We start from the raw sequence: 18,568 nt of genomic DNA, 5'->3' as shown, positions 1-18,568 counted from the left end.
TTCTCGTTGCTCGACCCAAATCCCACATATATATCATCACAGCCTACTTTATTAAACCTTCTTGAGTTGTGAGTGCCAAAAGACGATGTCACTGATAGATATTCCAACTGAACAACGGTATTGAAAATCATGGCAAAACATATGTTTTTTTGCTACAATCATTTAACAACAAAGAGGCTACCATGTCTTAAGATGGCAACCAAACTCCATGTAATAGGTGGCATCAGAAACATTTAATCAGTCACCATGGCTGCAACTAATATGTTGCCTTGCCAAGAGGTGACCGAAGGCACACGTATTTCACCATCACAGATATAGCAAACTGTTAAGATGCAACATAAAAAAACAACATCAGTACTATTCTGTTTTCTTTTGTACATCTGTTTGACTTTAAATTGACACAATTTAGATTACAACTTCACTTCTTAAAGCACTCCATATCACCTGGTATTTGGAGTGCTTTAAGTAAACCAAATAGCAGGTCAAAACAGATTGCAACTTCACTACTTAAAGAACTCCATATCAACAATATTCTATGATGCACATGTAAATATAATATTGATGTGATGTAGTTATTCCTGATTTCATTTCTTAAAACTGTGTTGTCGTATGAGCTTCCTTTGTTTTTGTTGTGATTTTTTGTGTTTCATGGAAATTTATAAACAACCAGCTATCAAGTATAAGACATTAAAATGACAAATTACACATAAAAGAGATTCAGGCACTCCATACATATCAGAACAAAGAACAATAACAAACATATATAAATCCATTAACCATTAACAATTTGTAAAAGTTATTCGAGAAGTATACCTATTTTCAAGAGTGACAATGTGAAATCCAAAGATACCTAACAACATGGAAATTTATGTTTATATGTTATAATTAGTATTATAAGTGTTATGATGCATAAAAATAATTTTGATAATTTATGGAATATTATTTATAATTAAATACAAATTATGTAGTGTTTAAACGTAAAAATAATGTAAAATTCGTAATAAATACTTTTAACCAAAAATAAAATATATATAATTTTTTTCTAAGTTTTTAAAACTTATATAGATCTGAAAAAAAATTATAAAAATAATTGCTTGGGTCAAATTGGTATTTATTATATAATTAAACTCTATTATTATGTAATTCGAAGGTAAATTAAGAATAAATATAAAATAATAAAAAATATTTTTTTAAATATTTTTCTACAGGTTATTAGACTGATAGAAACTTATAAAAATTATAAAAATAATTATTTGGGTCTATTTATTAATTATGTAGAATTAAAATTGTTTTGTGAATACATTAAGGGTAAAAATAAAAATAAATACAAAAATATAATAAAAACATTTTCTTAAATTTTTCTACTAATCTATATGATTAACTAAGACTATAAAAATTATGTATGTAATTTTTAGATATTTAATTTATTATTTAGACATTTTTGAATAATGTTCGATTAATAAAACATTATTATTTTTGAAGTAATTTAGGCATTTATTTAAAGGTAATTATATTTAATATATATAAGACATACTAAGGTATAATAACTAAATATTAAATAATACTTAGGTTATATTATCACATATATAATTATTAAGTACATTAATAATTCGTTGTGTGTATACACCTAAAGTGAAGGTTAATCAAAGATAATGTATAATTCATGTGAACTTCATCGCTACTCACGGTCGTAAGTGAATGATGTCTAGGTTGCCATTTATGGGTAAGCTTGTGGATCTCGAATGCCATGACTTAGATTCTGGTCAAGAGTCCTGGGCCCCCGGTTACATCTGGTCATTCCTGACTTATTTTATAGCAACGAAGTTTGAGTAAAGTTGTACAACGTCTTGCTAAAGATTAACCCGAACTTTCTAAAATTAGAAAATTACTATAAGTGGAAACTTTCCATAAATAGTAACCTTCTGAAAATGGAAATTCTTTAGTGAACCATTACTATCAATATAGTACTATATACTATTGTCTGTTAGGCAATGTCTGATCATACGTTCTATCTCTAGGTTGAGATCTCAGTCACGTCCTTCCGTTCAATTCTTTCGTGTGCTACTAAGGTGAACTTCATAGCCCCACTTTTTACTATTTCATTACTGTTTACAACTTGGGGTGAGACACATGCTTGCTTTATAACTGTTTTACGCTTAGACACAAGTACTAAATTGTTAACTATGCTGTCATGCTTTGATTCATGCTAAATCCCTACCATAATATCGTTAATTGCTACGTTTAAATGCAAACTTAATTATTGTGAGTAGGCCTATTGAGAGTAACGTCTCTAACCATTCGACCGTTGGTCTTTGGTTACATAATAATGATTCCACGACACTGACAGTACAAGGTGTCATAGGGTAAACTTGTTTAGTAGCGATATTACAAAATGCAGCAACACTTTTAGATTGATATTTCTATATCAATCAACTTTAAACTAAATCTTGTGGTCTAAAACTTTGGATATTATTTATAAACCTATGAATTTCACTCAACCTTTTTGGTTGACACTTTAAGCGTGTTTTGTCTCAGGTGATGATTGAGCTAGCTGCTACTTGCTACTAGATGATTGATGTATGCTTTGCTGCTTGCATGGAGTCCATCATTCATATTTATCATTTTGTTTAAGACATTTTCCATTTACTGTACTCTTATGATGTAAAACTTTGAATAATGCTTCCGCTGTTTATTTAATAAATAAAACGTCTCATTTAGAGTCGTTCTCGCTTATACAACTGTGTTATGATATGATTGGTCATAATTACCCCTGGTCCATTTTGGGGGTGTGACAGATTGGTATCAGAGCAGGTTGTTGTAGAGAACAGGATTGCATCTTATGTGTGCCTTATACAATTAGGTACCTTAGCAATGTAGGACTACAACTTCTTTTGACTATAGTGCCTTTAATTGTTGCCTTTAACTGTTAAATGCTACACTATACTTTAGAAACTTTACTTATCTTAGAATGCCGAGCCAATCTAAGAACTCTGCTCATTCTCCTAAGTACTATTCAATTCCGCCACCACATTTAAATGCGACACCGTTCTCGACATTCCTATGTCATTTATCATGGTTTTGTGTATTACATATGTATTACATGAAATATTATCCATGAATTTTTGAAACTCCTATATTTGTTACTATTCATACTCAAACGTATATAACTCCCTGTTATATCACGTACCTATATGCTTTATGCCTTTATGCATTAGTTTGCGAACCGAAAAATGTCATTGAGTTATCGAGAATCTCAAAGACATTATAATGTCATCACTACTCATATTCATTACTTTTATACCTTTTATTTCTCGTTATTGAATTTTCTTGACGGATGGCGTCTACGAAACTCTAGAATGGAAGGGTTTGGATTACCGATTTAAAGGATCCTATAGCTCAAGCCCCTAGACCTGAATAGGCCATTACGAATTGAAAGTCTTTAATCGAAAGATTATCAGATTACATACTTATCATTTTATGATCTCGACACGTCATACTGCTATTATTGGATTATAGACACATCATATCTTATTATATCTTATCATATCTATCTTAATAAACTTTGTCTAACACTTTTCCTAAATTTCCTCCGTAAATTACGGAAATCTTTTTGCTATATATACGTATATCAAGAAGACAAATATATCATTCAATATTCAACACTCATCTCATAACAAAAACCCTTATTCCGATCAGATAATATGAATTTCTCACATGATTCCTCGAACTCCTCGAGCTCCAATGGCAGCGTAACCGGAATGAACCAACCAATTAGTCATCATCTATTTTGGATGAATTGGGGATGGGTTCGTAGTAAACTTAATCAATGGAGACAAGAAGAAGGTGATCCCTTCCACCAACCGAATTCACCTCTTGGTGAAGAACCTGAAGCACTTACCGGCGAACCCGTTCGGAACACTATTTTCACCCTCATTTCCAGGGTATCCAGTCACGAATATATAATATCTAAAATTCTAGATCTTATTCATCCACTTGTCCGAACCGCCAATCACCCCGGAATAATAGAAGAAGTCAATGAGCTTCGCGCTCGAGTGGTGGCTCTGGAGAATATGGTGCGAAACCTACGAGCAACAGCAGCATAACCAGCATCACCACCAGTACCAACAGCATCACCACCAACAACATCAGCTTCACCAATAACAAACACCATAATCTGTACCTCGGATATCAACATCATACGCCCCATAGATACCAAGGAATATTAGTAATAATGAGTTAAGATGTATTGACTCATTCTTCCTGAAAATTATATATGTATACTTTATATATATATGGTTTGGAACAATAATAAATCTTTTCGTATTAAGCTATTACGTGTGAATCTTAAATAGTATGTACTACTTGGTTAATTCATATCACTAATATGCTATGATATACATTCCTCGTTAATCACTGCTTCATCACAATAAACTCCATTTCATAATAAACTAAGTGTATTATTCAAATACATGTTTGGTTTTACACTTTCATTTTTGATGTACTCAAAACTCTTTAGAAAACATCATTCGTGCCTTGTGAATTTCACAAGAATTCCACGAGCATCAACATCATATACCGAGGTATATCAATAACAATGAACGATGGAGTATTGATTCATAACTTCATTAAAGAAAGATTCTGCGATGATTATGTAATCTCTCAAGTTTTGAAGATTATTTATTCTCGCTTCAACCGCAAATCAAATGATTTTAATAGTATATTAACTCATTAAATCTATATTATACGTGAAGAATACATATATGAACGTATATCTTCATAAAGATTGTAATTAAAAATCCTTTTGTACAAACTGTTAATTGTGAAAATATTTTAACGGGTAGGTAAAACCCGAGAAATATTTATATCTCACATCAATATCTTACATTGTACATTCTTTAAATTCTGATTTAATAATTAGTAACTATACTACTTACATCCACATATGTATCCGTTCACTAAAGAACAACCATTTTCATACAAATTTAATTACCTATTCTGATTTGGACATATTAGAATCCAAGTTAAGCTTTAGAAAGTGTAATCTTCCTAAAGATCACTACATTCATGAATTATATTCATTCGTATTCTATGATGAATTATCACATCAAACCACCGAAATTATCGTTCATTACTTTTGAAATCAACAACGCCTATTCATCAACCATTAGAACCGTTGACGATTACAATCAGCGTTTAATCATCTAAAAATGAAATTTCTTGAAACCATCTCGGATTGATAACCGATGAATCAAATATGGCTGCATTAAATGCAGAGGAAACAACAAAATTGTAGATGGTCTCAATGGCCAAAAGTTTGATAATAAAGAATGGTACGTTGGAAAAGCTCAAAAGAAAATTTGGAACTGAAAAATGGATTGAGCTAACCATGGAGGAGACCAAGGACAAATACAAGGACCAAACCCTATATTCAAAGAATCCAGGTAATTCTGGATCCGATGAAATCTTTAGAGAATATCTTGCTCCGAAGTTATGTTAAAAGCTTGCGGAAAATTTTTCTCCATCAACCTTCGAACTTAGAAATTCCAAAATGTCGTTATAAATATCCTCTATATTTCTGAAGATATTTTCATAACGATTCTTGTCCACAATTAAGTATCTCTTTGCGATATCTTTATAAAGGAAACTATTTTAGTTTCTATATTCAGTAAAATTCAAGTTTAAATTATAAATGTTTTGAAGAAATGTTGGAAATTGAAGCATGAGTTAGTATAATATAATGACGTCAGGCCAACGTGATTATATTACAGTAAGTCATGCTAAATTTTTAATGGAAGATGATGATTCATAGACTTTATAATCATTATTTGCCATGTTACACGACTCTTACATTCTACTTAATCTCTGAACATATCAAGAACATATATTCTTGATAGTTCTATCCTCAGTAATTCTGGTAATTTACCAAATCAAATCGTGATATTACGCTTAGAACATTAGGTTCATTCGAAACTTCATACCTACAAATTCTGGACCATTACTCGCTTAACTTAGAGTCGAGAGCAGAATAAAAAGGTAAAGAGCTCCGACATATAAGGGAAAATACAAAGCCCGATAACAACACGGAAATTACAAATCGTGTATATCAATGCGTATAGCAACATAAAGACACGGGAGAATTAAAAACACTATAACCCCAAGAGCATAGTAGAAGTAAACAGATTCCTCTGGTGGTAAAAGAAAAAGAAGCATGACTGCATATATGGTCAATATAATAACAAATATCAATACGGGATTGAGCATATTAACAAATCTTTTGGAAGTATGAATCTAGGAAGAAAGTATAGAAGTGATGAAGATAATGAAACGGAAGAAGCTAATTTATAGCAAAATTTCCAAACACCGCAATCGAGGCAATTCATCGCATTTAATCAAAGAAATCCCAAAATTCCGTAAATACCGGATAATCAAATCTTATAGATTACGAAGATTTCCTTTAATCCCTTGAATTCCGAAAATCAATCGTGACTACGTCAAAAGTTAAGGCGAACATTTAATTTACTCATTCACTCTTTTACGATAGCTTCGTTTATACTCTTTCTATAATCGAATCGTTCTATCCATATTATTCAATAGTGATAAAACTTTATTCTTCAACTTATATTCATCATTACAATATTCTTGTTGTAAACAATGATGATCTCTATCAAACTTCATGACTATAATTTTCATGAACTACTCTCTGTTTTGTCTACCCTAACATTGTGGCATAAACGCTCAAGGTTTAAATGAGCTCGATATTATTCATAACACATTTTATATATCCATTTTACTGAAATGACTTGTATAACATCATCATTTTGAATGATCTCCGCATTAATAATAAAATGAACTTCGTAGAAGAACTTGTAGAAATTATAGTATGTATGATTTTAATTCTTGAAACAGAACAATATTCTATCCGTTGGAATTCACGCAAGGCCCCGAGCATACCTGGGAACGTGAAAACCAAATAAAACGTAAATATCCTCGTCTATGTACGAACAACACCGATTAATGGCAACAACTAAATTTCGGGACGAAATTTCTTTTAACGGGTAGGTACTATAACAACCCTCATATTTCCATACCTGAATTGACTAATTTGACTATAGGGTTGTTATCCATACGTAATATATAATTAAATTCGACGTTGATCAAATATTTATTTTTAGTTGACACGTTCTGTTAACTAAAGTTTACACTAATTATATAAAATAACTTTAGTTAATATTAATGCGTATTATATTTAAAACTATATGTAACATAATTATTAATTAAATGATAAGTTATTTTAATCATTATATATATTTTTAGCTTATAAAAAAATAAAAATAAAAAGAAATAAGATTTTTTTTAATAAATTAAATAATGAGCCCATGAATTTTGACTAAATATTTTCAAAAACAAAAACTTATTAAAAACATTTTTAACATGTTTTTATTATTTTGTCAAAATTGGCACCTTTATTTTATTATTTTTTTTTTCTTTTCACAAACCATTTTTTACCTATAAATACATGGCTCCTCATTCATTTTTTCTTGCCAAACACAAAAACTTAAGTTATTCTCTCAAAACCTTGAAGAAAATTTGAGGTACTTTCTATTTTTATTAATTTTTTTTCAATATTGTCATTTATACTTATATTTATTGTATATTCTTTGTAAAATTCGAAATTAATTATGTTTATATGTTATAATTAGTATTATAAGTGTTATGATGCATAAAAATAATTTTGATAATTTATGGAATATTATTTATAATTAAATACAAATTATGTAGTGTTTAAACGTAAAAATAATGTAAAATTCGTAATAAATACTTTTAACCAAAAATAAAATATATATAATTTTTTTCTAAGTTTTTAAAACTTATATAGATCTGAAAAAAAATTATAAAAATAATTGCTTGGGTCAAATTGGTATTTATTATATAATTAAACTCTATTATTATGTAATTCGAAGGTAAATTAAGAATAAATATAAAATAATAAAAAATATTTTTTTAAATATTTTTCTACAGGTTATTAGACTGATAGAAACTTATAAAAATTATAAAAATAATTATTTGGGTCTATTTATTAATTATGTAGAATTAAAATTGTTTTGTGAATACATTAAGGGTAAAAACAAAAATAAATACAAGAATATAATAAAAACATTTTCTTAAATTTTTCTACTAATCTATATGATTAACTAAGACTATAAAAATTATGTATGTAATTTTTAGATATTTAATTTATTATTTAGACATTTTTGAATAATGTTCGATTAATAAAACATTATTATTTTTGAAGTAATTTAGGCATTTATTTAAAGGTAATTATATTTAATATATATAAGACATACTAAGGTATAATAACTAAATATTAAATAATACTTAGGTTATATTATCACATATATAATTATTAAGTACATTAATAATTCGTTGTGTGTATACACCTAAAGTGAAGGTTAATCAAAGATAATGTATAATTCATGTGAACTTCATCGCTACTCACGGTCGTAAGTGAATGATGTCTAGGTTGCCATTTATGGGTAAGCTTGTGGATCTCGAATGCCATGACTTAGATTCTGGTCAAGAGTCCTGGGCCCCCGGTTACATCTGGTCATTCCTGACTTATTTTATAGCAACGAAGTTTGAGTAAAGTTGTACAACGTCTTGCTAAAGATTAACCCGAACTTTCTAAAATTGGAAAATTACTATAAGTGGAAACTTTCCATAAATAGTAACCTTCTGAAAATGGAAATTCTTTAGTGAACCATTACTATCAATATAGTACTATATACTATTGTCTGTTAGGCAATGTCTGATCATACGTTCTATCTCTAGGTTGAGATCTCGGTCACGTCCTTCCGTTCAATTCTTTCGTGTGCTACTAAGGTGAACTTCATAGCCCCACTTTTTACTATTTCATTACTGTTTACAACTTGGGGTGAGACACATGCTTGCTTTATAACTGTTTTACGCTTAGACACAAGTACTAAATTGTTAACTATGCTGTCATGCTTTGATTCATGCTAAATCCCTACCGTAATATCGTTAATTGCTACGTTTAAATGCAAACTTAATTATTTTGAGTAGGCCTATTGAGAGTAACGTCTCTAACCATTCGACCGTTGGTCTTTGGTTACATAATAATGATTCCACGACACTGACAGTACAAGGTGTCATAGGGTAAACTTGTTTAGTAGCGATATTACAAAATGCAGCAACACTTTTAGATTGATATTTCTATATCAATCAACTTTAAACTAAATCTTGTGGTCTAAAACTTTGGATATTATTTATAAACCTATGAATTTCACTCAACCTTTTTGGTTGACACTTTAAGCGTGTTTTGTCTCAGGTGATGATTGAGCTCGCTGCTACTTGCTACTAGATGATTGATGTATGCTTTGCTGCTTGCATGGAGTCCATCATTCATATTTATCATTTTGTTTAAGACATTTTCCATTTACTGTACTCTTATGATGTAAAACTTTGAATAATGCTTCCGCTGTTTATTTAATAAATAAAACGTCTCATTTAGAGTCGTTCTCGCTTATACAACTGTGTTATGATATGATTGGTCATAATTACCCCTGGTCCATTTTGGGGGTGTGACATATTCTGAATTTATATTTGACATCAAATACAAAATTGTGTCCATTGGATTTTGACCAATAGCGCGATATGAACATTGGTGTTCCTGGTCGATGATAACAGTTGAATAGATAATTGTTCACGTTTCCATTATATCCCTTTATTTGCATGTAGTTTGTAAGTTGTATACATGTTAGTGATCATAGTTAGTTACTAATGCACGTTTCCAATTTATTAGGCTAATTTTTTACTTCTGTGCGCATGTGCATTTAATTATCAAACTGGTAATGCAGATTGAAACAGAGGGCATGGAATTGGTTCATGAAGTTTTTAAGAGACTGGTTCATAAATTAGGAGTGAAGTATTGGTTCATAAAACTGGGAATCACAGCTATTTAATTAACGATATACATTTATTATTATTATTATCTAACATAAAATGACCAAACTACCCTCCTATTATTCAAACTAACGAAGATTACTTAACGCCAGTTAGTTTTAGGGACGTATTTGAAACTAAATCAGAACATTAAGGGTTAGGTTGAAACAAAAATGAACTTTAGGGTCCATGCTGAAAAAAGATAAACTTTAGGGATGATTGGCGTAATTAAATCAAAACTAAAAAGTACTCATGTTTTGAAAATCTCGAGAAAAGTTTTGATACTAAAACTTTGAAAGTATGTTTCTTCCAATAATCACTTCAAAAAAAAAAAAAAAATTTAAAATAATAATAATAATAATAATAATCACTTCAAAAAGAATCAAACTATTGTAATCTTCCAATGATAAAACATAAATTAACCACCTACCGGCAGGGGCGGAGGGAGGGGGTCAAGTTGGGTCAGCCGCCCCCGACGATTTCGAAATTTTAGTGTAAATTTTTTCGGTTTTTCGATTTTGCCCCAGGTGGAATTTTTTTTTTTGCCCCAAATCCTTCATATTTTGCCCTAAAACCTTAATATTTTGCCTTAAAACCTTCGTATTTTGCTCAAAAGCCTTTAAATTTTGCTAAAAAAAACTCTATATTTTACCCCAAAACCTCTATATTTTGTCAAAAAAAAAAAATCCTTATGTTTTTAAAAAAAAATTGCCCCCGGTGAATTTTTTTTCTTGATCCGTCACTGCCTACCGGTCACCAGTTAGGATTTTTTTTTTTTTTTAAAAGACAAACAAATTACTACTAATAAATAATCACTTTACAAAAGAACTAAAAACAACAAAACTAAACCTTATGACAATGATCCTAAACTCTAATTAGACAATACATAACGAGACGAACATAGACGCTATAAATGTATGATGAGATGTCAGCCACCACGGTTCTATCTGTGTTAAGCGAGAGTAGCCATCGGATCTCAAAGCCATAAATTGCCAATCAACCTTTTGCTTCCCTTACCTGCGTGTTATCCACTCGTAACTATGGACTTGTAACTCGTTTAAAACCATAGGACCACTCCAACATTTATTTTTAAAAACCTTAGGAGTACTTATTTTTCAAATTAGATAAGCACAAATGACCTGCCCCATCTTGCGCCCCTACACCTAACTGATTGTTTTATTTTTCCCTTCGAATATCTGTATTTTAAATCAACAACTAACATGTTTATATAATTAAGTTGAGCGGGTACTGTCTGTGTTTCTGGTTCCAACCCACAACCTTAACCTGACACAAATTGTCATGCCTATTGATATACAACCCACAACCTTAACCTGACACAAATTGTCATTCCTATTGATATACAAACAAAACAATTAAATTACAATTTACAAACAAATGAAAAAACTATAATATTTTCATTGAATTGAAACAAATTTACTTGTACCAAAATCTGCCTACTATACAAATCTACAAAGCAAAACAACAAATCTGTACTTGTGATAAAACTTCAACTCGATCATGAAGAACGAACCGCAAGCGAAGAATACTTTCTCGTCATTCGCCCTTTCATGTTCCTCATTTTCGCATCAACTCGTGCCGATAAACCTATCTCCGTTTCTTGTCTCGCTTTATCTTGTTCGCTCTTCCACATCTTCCTATCCGTCACATCTTTCCTCAAATTCTTCATTTCTTGAAGAACATGATGATCTTCCGGATTATAACATCTTTGATAAGATATATGAATAAGATACGGCAAGTTACATAACAACGTCACAAAAACCGTCGATAAATAGAATTTATGAGCCGGCCCAAGAACTTCAGTCAGTTGATGGTATATATTGCCCGATGACCATTTAACCGGCATCATTCCATATATGTAAACTATCAAATACCATACGACGATACTACCCCAAATCGTGTGTAATTGTACACGTGTCAAATAATGTGATATTAAAAAGATTTGCACATTAACCACCCAAATGATGCTTGTGAACATAGCCGTACCTATCACATACATATCGGCTGTTTGTCCTTCTTTACGAAACGATTCGGGACTAAAGATTTTTAGATTTACGAGATATATAACAAACGAAGCGTAGACACCATTTGCTAACCACCCGATTATCCTGTACCAATCGAAGAACAAGTTTTTAGGGCCTTGTTGATATAACGCGGGAAACTGTAAACAAAACTCGGCGCATATATCTTTTTCCAAAACGCCAAGCGCGAGAACGGGACACGAAGTGAGAAACACGTTGTAAAGCAACATGTACCAATCGTCGTAATGCATTTGTCCCGAAAACCCCGTTTCGGCTTCAAAGTAGAATAATGTTAGGGCTAAAGTTATGTTCTTGTAGAAAAAGTAACAAATCATCTTTGATATTCTTTTGTAACACCAATGTCCATGAACAATCAATAATCTTTCCAAGAATCGAAATTGTGCAATCGAGAAATCGCTAGCCATAACTGCTTGCATACCTTCAACGCCGCTTATACCTATACATGACAAACGGGTCAGGTTGGGTATGTTTGGTAATGAGTCAAAACGGTTTTGGTTTGAAGTGGGTCATAGGTAAAAATTTTAAACGGGTCCAAATGGGTCAGGTTGGGTCGAGTTGGGTAACGGGTCAAAACGGTTTACGGGTCATATACCTTTACATTTGATTTTTTACATATATTATATTATTTTAGTTATTCTTATTTATTATATATAAGAAAACATTAATCTACATATTAAATAATATAACTATTAATGCTTTCATAAATTATTTTATAAATGTTTGGCGGATAAAATTTGTTATGATCAACCTATTTGACCCGTTCACACAACCCATTTGAGCCGAAAGCTTGACCCAATTGACCCAAATTTAAGAGTATGGGTCTCACAAGGAGTTATACCTATTCCAATATCGGCTTCTTTAATCATACCAACGTCGTTTGCACCATCACCGATCCCTAACGTCGTTCTACCAGTTCCTTCTTTAACTAACCTAACCACCAACGCCTTTTGCTTTGGCGAAACTCGACAACATATAACAGACGCACAATTAACCGCCAGGTTTAAAAACTGAAACTTTAAATCGTCTTCTAAAGCGTACGTTAACGTTTTCCCTTCGATAATCAAAGCAAACGGTGAATTACGAGTATCTTTTTTGTTCTGAATCATTTGTGCTGCATTTGTGATTTGTGTTAATATATTCTCCTTTATAACATTTTTACCAGATTCAGCTAACATTTCAGCATCAACAACAATACAAATCTGCTTCATACCTTGTCGTAACAAACTACACGAAAACCCGATATTAATCGCTGTTTCCATTTTATCGCCCGTTAAAACCCAAATCTTTAAACCGGCTAACGCTAATCGATCAATACATTCAGGAACACCTTTTTGTAACTTATCTTCAACAGCAGTTGAACCGACGAGTGTCAGTTCTCGTTCCATTGAATCAGACAGTTCTTCTAGAAGCTCCTCTCGATTTGGGCCTGACGCAATTTGGGCCTTGTGAAACTTTTCAGCCCAATTCGAGTACTCGCTTTCTTCAAGCTTTTTATACGCGAGTGCTAACGTACGCATCCCTGCATCACCGTAATCATTCAAATGCTTCGTTGTTGATTCGAGGTACATTTTCCCGTTACTCGCTAATCGATCGAAAATGATCGTATCCGCACCTTTACAAAACATAAGAATTTGGCCCGTTTCATCGCGTACGATCACCGACATTCGTTTTCGTTTGCTAGTGAAATCTAACAGAGTTAAGATATTGTATTCTTTCTCAACAGGTTCTTGATCCTTCGATAAACGCTCGCGAACCACAACGCTATTTTGAGTTCGTTTAATAAAATGAAACCCGAATTCTCGAGCTGCAACAAGAAACGCACCTTCGTCTGGTGACTCAGCTTCGTACGTTAACTCCCCTGTTTTTTCATTTACTTCGGGTATTGCAGTATGACAAACAGCAAGAATACGAAAAAACAACAAGATGACATCAGCATTCGGTTCTTTTAACCAATTACCGTTCTGTAAACGATCATCTTGAAAACTAAACCCCTTTATCGTTTCCTTTTTATTAACGTTACCATCATCGTTAATCGTAATAGCCTCTAACGATGCAGCATCATCTGAAGATGATTCTGCATCGTTCGATTCAAGTTGCGCAGCAATTTGTTTCGCAGCCGCAAGTTCGACTTCGCTAAGCCGTTTCCCGTAAGGACACCCTGCGATCGAACACTTTAAAAAATCCATTTGATTGCAAGTCAATGTGCCCGTTTTATCCGAAAGAATTGTATCAACTTGCCCTAATTGTTCGTTCAAATTAGACGTTCTTGCATTCGCAGGGACACCAGTAACTTCATCATACAAATGCAAATCGTTGTTGATAAATCTCGCTTGCAAAATCTTAACTGCTTCAATCGAAACATATAACGAAATCGGTACTAAATAACCGTACAACATAAGTGCGGTTACAAGATGACGTAACCCCGAAATCAAGAAATTGTTTATATCGAAATCCTCTCCGGGTACATCGGGCATTAAATACCACCAAAACGGGACCATATTCCTAACGAATAATCCAAACCCCGACGCGCTAACAATCGAGATAAATATCAACAAACCGAATAACAAGTATATAATCTTGTCCATTTGTAACTCGATTTTGCTTCTTTTAGAAGGCGATTGTGTCGTATTTTGCATAACTTTAGTATCGTTCCCGGTGAAAACCGCAACACCAAACACAAATTCGGTGTTTCTAAGCTTCGAATCACGAAGAAGAAGTTGAGCCGGTTCAAGCGGATGAATATGTCCATCGTATTCTAAGTTCCCCGTAAACGTATAAAGATTCGAATTAGGATTTTCACAACGAATCGTCGCTTTAAAATCCTTAAAATGAGATGATTTATCATCATCAACTATAGGAAATGATAAATTTTGTAAAGCTCTTTTAACTTTTAAATTAGTCTCACCATCTAAATTCATGGTTTCAACATAAGACATACCATCTTCATAACTAGATTGTAACAACAACAAATCAGCAGGAAAAAACTCATCTTTTTTAACTTTAACAATATCACCAACACAAACTTCGCGCCATTGTTTCGAATCAAACACACCGTTTCCAATATGAACAGTCGATTTTCGACAATTCGCAGCTTTATCTTGCCAATTTCGTTGAAGATCTTCGTACATTTCTTTCGCAAGACTAAAACCAACCACCAATGCTAATGGTACAACTTGACTAGGCCATTCGAAAGGTGCGTAATCGGTGAACGTTAAACCGGCTGCAACCAGGAAATAAAAATTGGCCACACGGTTAAATTGTTCAAACAAGGCTATTGGGAGAAAGTTATAGAAGGTATATTTAGTTGTTGATACATAGTTTGAACAAAAGATTGGTGCTGACGTGTCTTCTGGGACGACGGTGGGTTGGTTGACGTGGATGACACGTGGATAGCCGGATAATTCACCGGTAGCTTCTTCTTTTTTGTACGATGGTTTTGTACGGATGTTAGCTAATGTGTATAGGCTGCTACGAAGCAGCTTTGCCCCAATACCACGTTTTCCCATCAAATTGAAATCGGAAAATTGGGAATATTACGCATTTTCGATTAGGGTAACGGTGGTGGGTTGATCGGAGATTGAAGCTCCGGCAATGGAATGTAAGATGTTGTGGTTAAGAGGATTTGCTGTGGGATATGAGAAGAGAAAAATGGTTGATAAATTGAGGAAGAAAATGATTGACCAGGAGCATTTTACGTTGAATTAAAAATTGAACAATAAGTTTTTATATTAACTAATTAATACTGGTATTAAAAATTAAGATGAGTTGCGTTCATACGAAGGCTAATTAATCAGTCCGTCACTACAAATTTTTTTTTTTTAAGGGTAAATGTAATAAATTAAAGCGATGGAATAGGATAAAGGTAAGAGATACATGTGATTTAAGTGACAGCGGACAAAGAGAAAGGGGAAGAACACGGTTCATCTTGGTTTCCACGTCAGCAGATTCCCAGATTCCGGTGGCGTAACCTGTGCGTTGGGAAGTGTACGGAAATTAGAATCGAAGCTTTTCTTTTTCAAATTGAGCTATTGAGTTGGAAGTTTTAAATCATGGGTATCAAAGCATGTTGATTTTAGAAAGGGTTGAAGAATTGAGTAGGTGTTTTGGTCGAGCTTCTTGATTGAAATCAAATACTGTACTAGCAAATATAAATGAGAAAAGCTGGTGAAATAATAAGATTATTACGAATTTACGACCAAATGGCTATTGGGCCAAGTAGTTGGCCCAATAGTTGTGTGAAAATAATCTGAAATTCACATCAAAAATTAAGTAAATTGATGTATTGCGTCAATGGATATACCCGTGTATTTTTTAAACGGAAATCACGAATTTTACAGGTTGGATTTTATCCGTTGCGAGTAATATATATCTACGGTCTGTCTGTGACTCGTCACCGGTACAAAATTTTACCCGTCTAGTATGAGCAGGTAAAATTTTTAGATTTAACGTCCATCACGGGGTACGGATACTTGCAGATCCCGGATTTTTTTACGTTAATTGTCATCCCTAAATTGAAATTAGATTGATTTCACGAGAATGGTGATGACGAGTGAGTTTTGGGATTCTATGATTGTGTGATGATGACGAGAAAAATGATAATGACGAAGAAATTGTTGCTGATTTACAACTTGTAAGATTCTGTGATTTCGTGAGTTTCATATCTGGGTTTTTAAAGTCCAAGTATGCGGGTAAGTTTTGAGATGGTATAATGCTTATTACGGAGTAATTACGATGTTAGTAAAAAAACGAGAATGAATAATATGGTTGAATTTAAAATGAATTTGAATTTGAAGGTTGAAGCTAGTGTCAAGTTTTTATTTAAAGATAATGGATAATGAAGATGATATGTTATATGACATAAATATCCTCATTTGCCTGACATGTGAGATGTGTTAACGTGAAAAGCAAACGAACGTTAAGGACGGAGATCATCAGTGATTCAAGTGCAAATTATATGGACCATCTTGATCGAAATAAAATCATAGAGATCATGAGAGTAGTTCGATACAAATCATAAAATCATTTGTGATTTTTTCTTTATAACGTTAAATATTCAAGTTAAAAGATTGAAATTTTCATAATTCAAAAGTGGTCGAGACGAACACGAGTTAAAATTACTTATATTTTGTAACATATACGTAATTACTTTTATATAATCTTCACGATTATTTGGATTTTAATACTAGTTGTTAACGAGCTTAAATACTTTTAAATTTGTTGGTGATTTTAGTGTCATCTAACAATCATTTTAGGTAATTGAGATTTACTTGAAAAGCAAGTGTTGTCTAGTTATACTTAGTAACGGGTTCAGAGAATGCGGAGTGCACGCCTATAAGGGTTGACTAGACATTGTCGCAATATGGTGGGGGCCAAGAGGGTCGCGCCCCCTTGCGGGGTCCAAGGGGCAGAGCCTCAACCGAAAAGCCACTATTGTTCTATACCAAAAAGGTGCCTCCAACCGGCTTTCTCGCCAAATGTCATGACTGTTAAGTAATAGTTATTCCCGCCTAAATTGTAGGGTTGTGTCCCTTCGTTTTTAACTGTCTCAAATAGAATGTTAATTCGGTTTTGAGATTTATGCTTTTCATAACAACATACACAGAAATATTCACATTCTCACTAAAACTATAATTTGATCTCTTCTTGGCTATGATCAAATTGCGTTCTTGTCTTATCTCAATTAAGATTTCGTGCAACCCGAGGCAGGAAAGGATCGAAATACTTAATTTAAAAAGCGTTTCACGATTAAGAACTAATTAGGTATTATTAATCTGTAACCCGTTTCATAACAAAATTTATAGTGAAAAAAAAAAAATTATAGTGGAGATACCTAATTGTATATGCGTTTTATGCGCAGATGCACCGTATGAACCCTATAACAGATGGCAGACGATTTAAGCCCCAAACTTGTTGTGCCCGCCGATAAAATAAAATTATCTGTATTATATATCCCCGAAAACATCACCGGCACCCACCGGTTTCTATAATTTTTTTTTATCACACATATATATTTGCTCCACTAATGCCACTCTTTATCGTGACTAAACTGTTCATCCTCTTAACATGCCACATCAGCGCCACATCAGCACTCAAATCCTATAACTAACCCATAAAATCTTATAACTAAACAATGCCTATAATGGCTAAAACATCTTTCTCTTACCTGCCACATCATTAATTATTTTTTTTATATTTATTTTAATCAACACAAAAAAGTTGTAAAATATGCATAAAAGGTTTGTACATTTGGTGAAAGGGTTATTTTTTACAAAAAGCTACTAGCATGTGGGGTGACTGGGTCCCATTTTTTCCAATAACCATTCGTTAAATCTATGGTGAGACTCCTATAACTAATACCTATAATGAATCCGTGCCTATGGCATTATGCGGGTAACTAACGGGTGGCTACGGGTGGCTACGGGTAATGCTCCCATAGGGAGTGGTCTAAAAACCGACGAACTTTACAGGGGAAAAAAAAAAAAAAAACACAAATAAAATTCTAAAAAAGAAAATAAAAATTTCATTTATAATTTATAATTTAATAAAAT

General features: G+C 32.6%; 1 protein-coding gene across 1 annotated transcript; it reads right to left on the bottom strand.

Annotated features, from left to right (window-relative positions):
- Positions 1-11,417: 11,417 nt before the first annotated feature.
- LOC139848137 (phospholipid-transporting ATPase 6-like) lies at positions 11,418-15,526 on the bottom strand. The gene is made up of 2 exons (XM_071837868.1): positions 12,859-15,526; positions 11,418-12,456 (listed from the first exon to the last, which is right to left on the bottom strand). The coding sequence occupies exons 1-2, from the start codon at positions 15,524-15,526 to the stop codon at positions 11,477-11,479; spliced, it is 3,648 nt and encodes a 1,215-aa protein (XP_071693969.1). The 3' UTR covers positions 11,418-11,476.
- Positions 15,527-18,568: the final 3,042 nt, after the last annotated feature.

This window comes from Rutidosis leptorrhynchoides, chromosome 5 (genome assembly GCF_046630445.1).
Source record: "Rutidosis leptorrhynchoides isolate AG116_Rl617_1_P2 chromosome 5, CSIRO_AGI_Rlap_v1, whole genome shotgun sequence".
Classification (NCBI taxonomy): domain Eukaryota; kingdom Viridiplantae; phylum Streptophyta; class Magnoliopsida; order Asterales; family Asteraceae; genus Rutidosis; species Rutidosis leptorrhynchoides.
The sequence above is the reverse complement of the archived record's forward strand: the minus strand, read 5'-3'. Positions and strand labels throughout refer to the sequence as shown.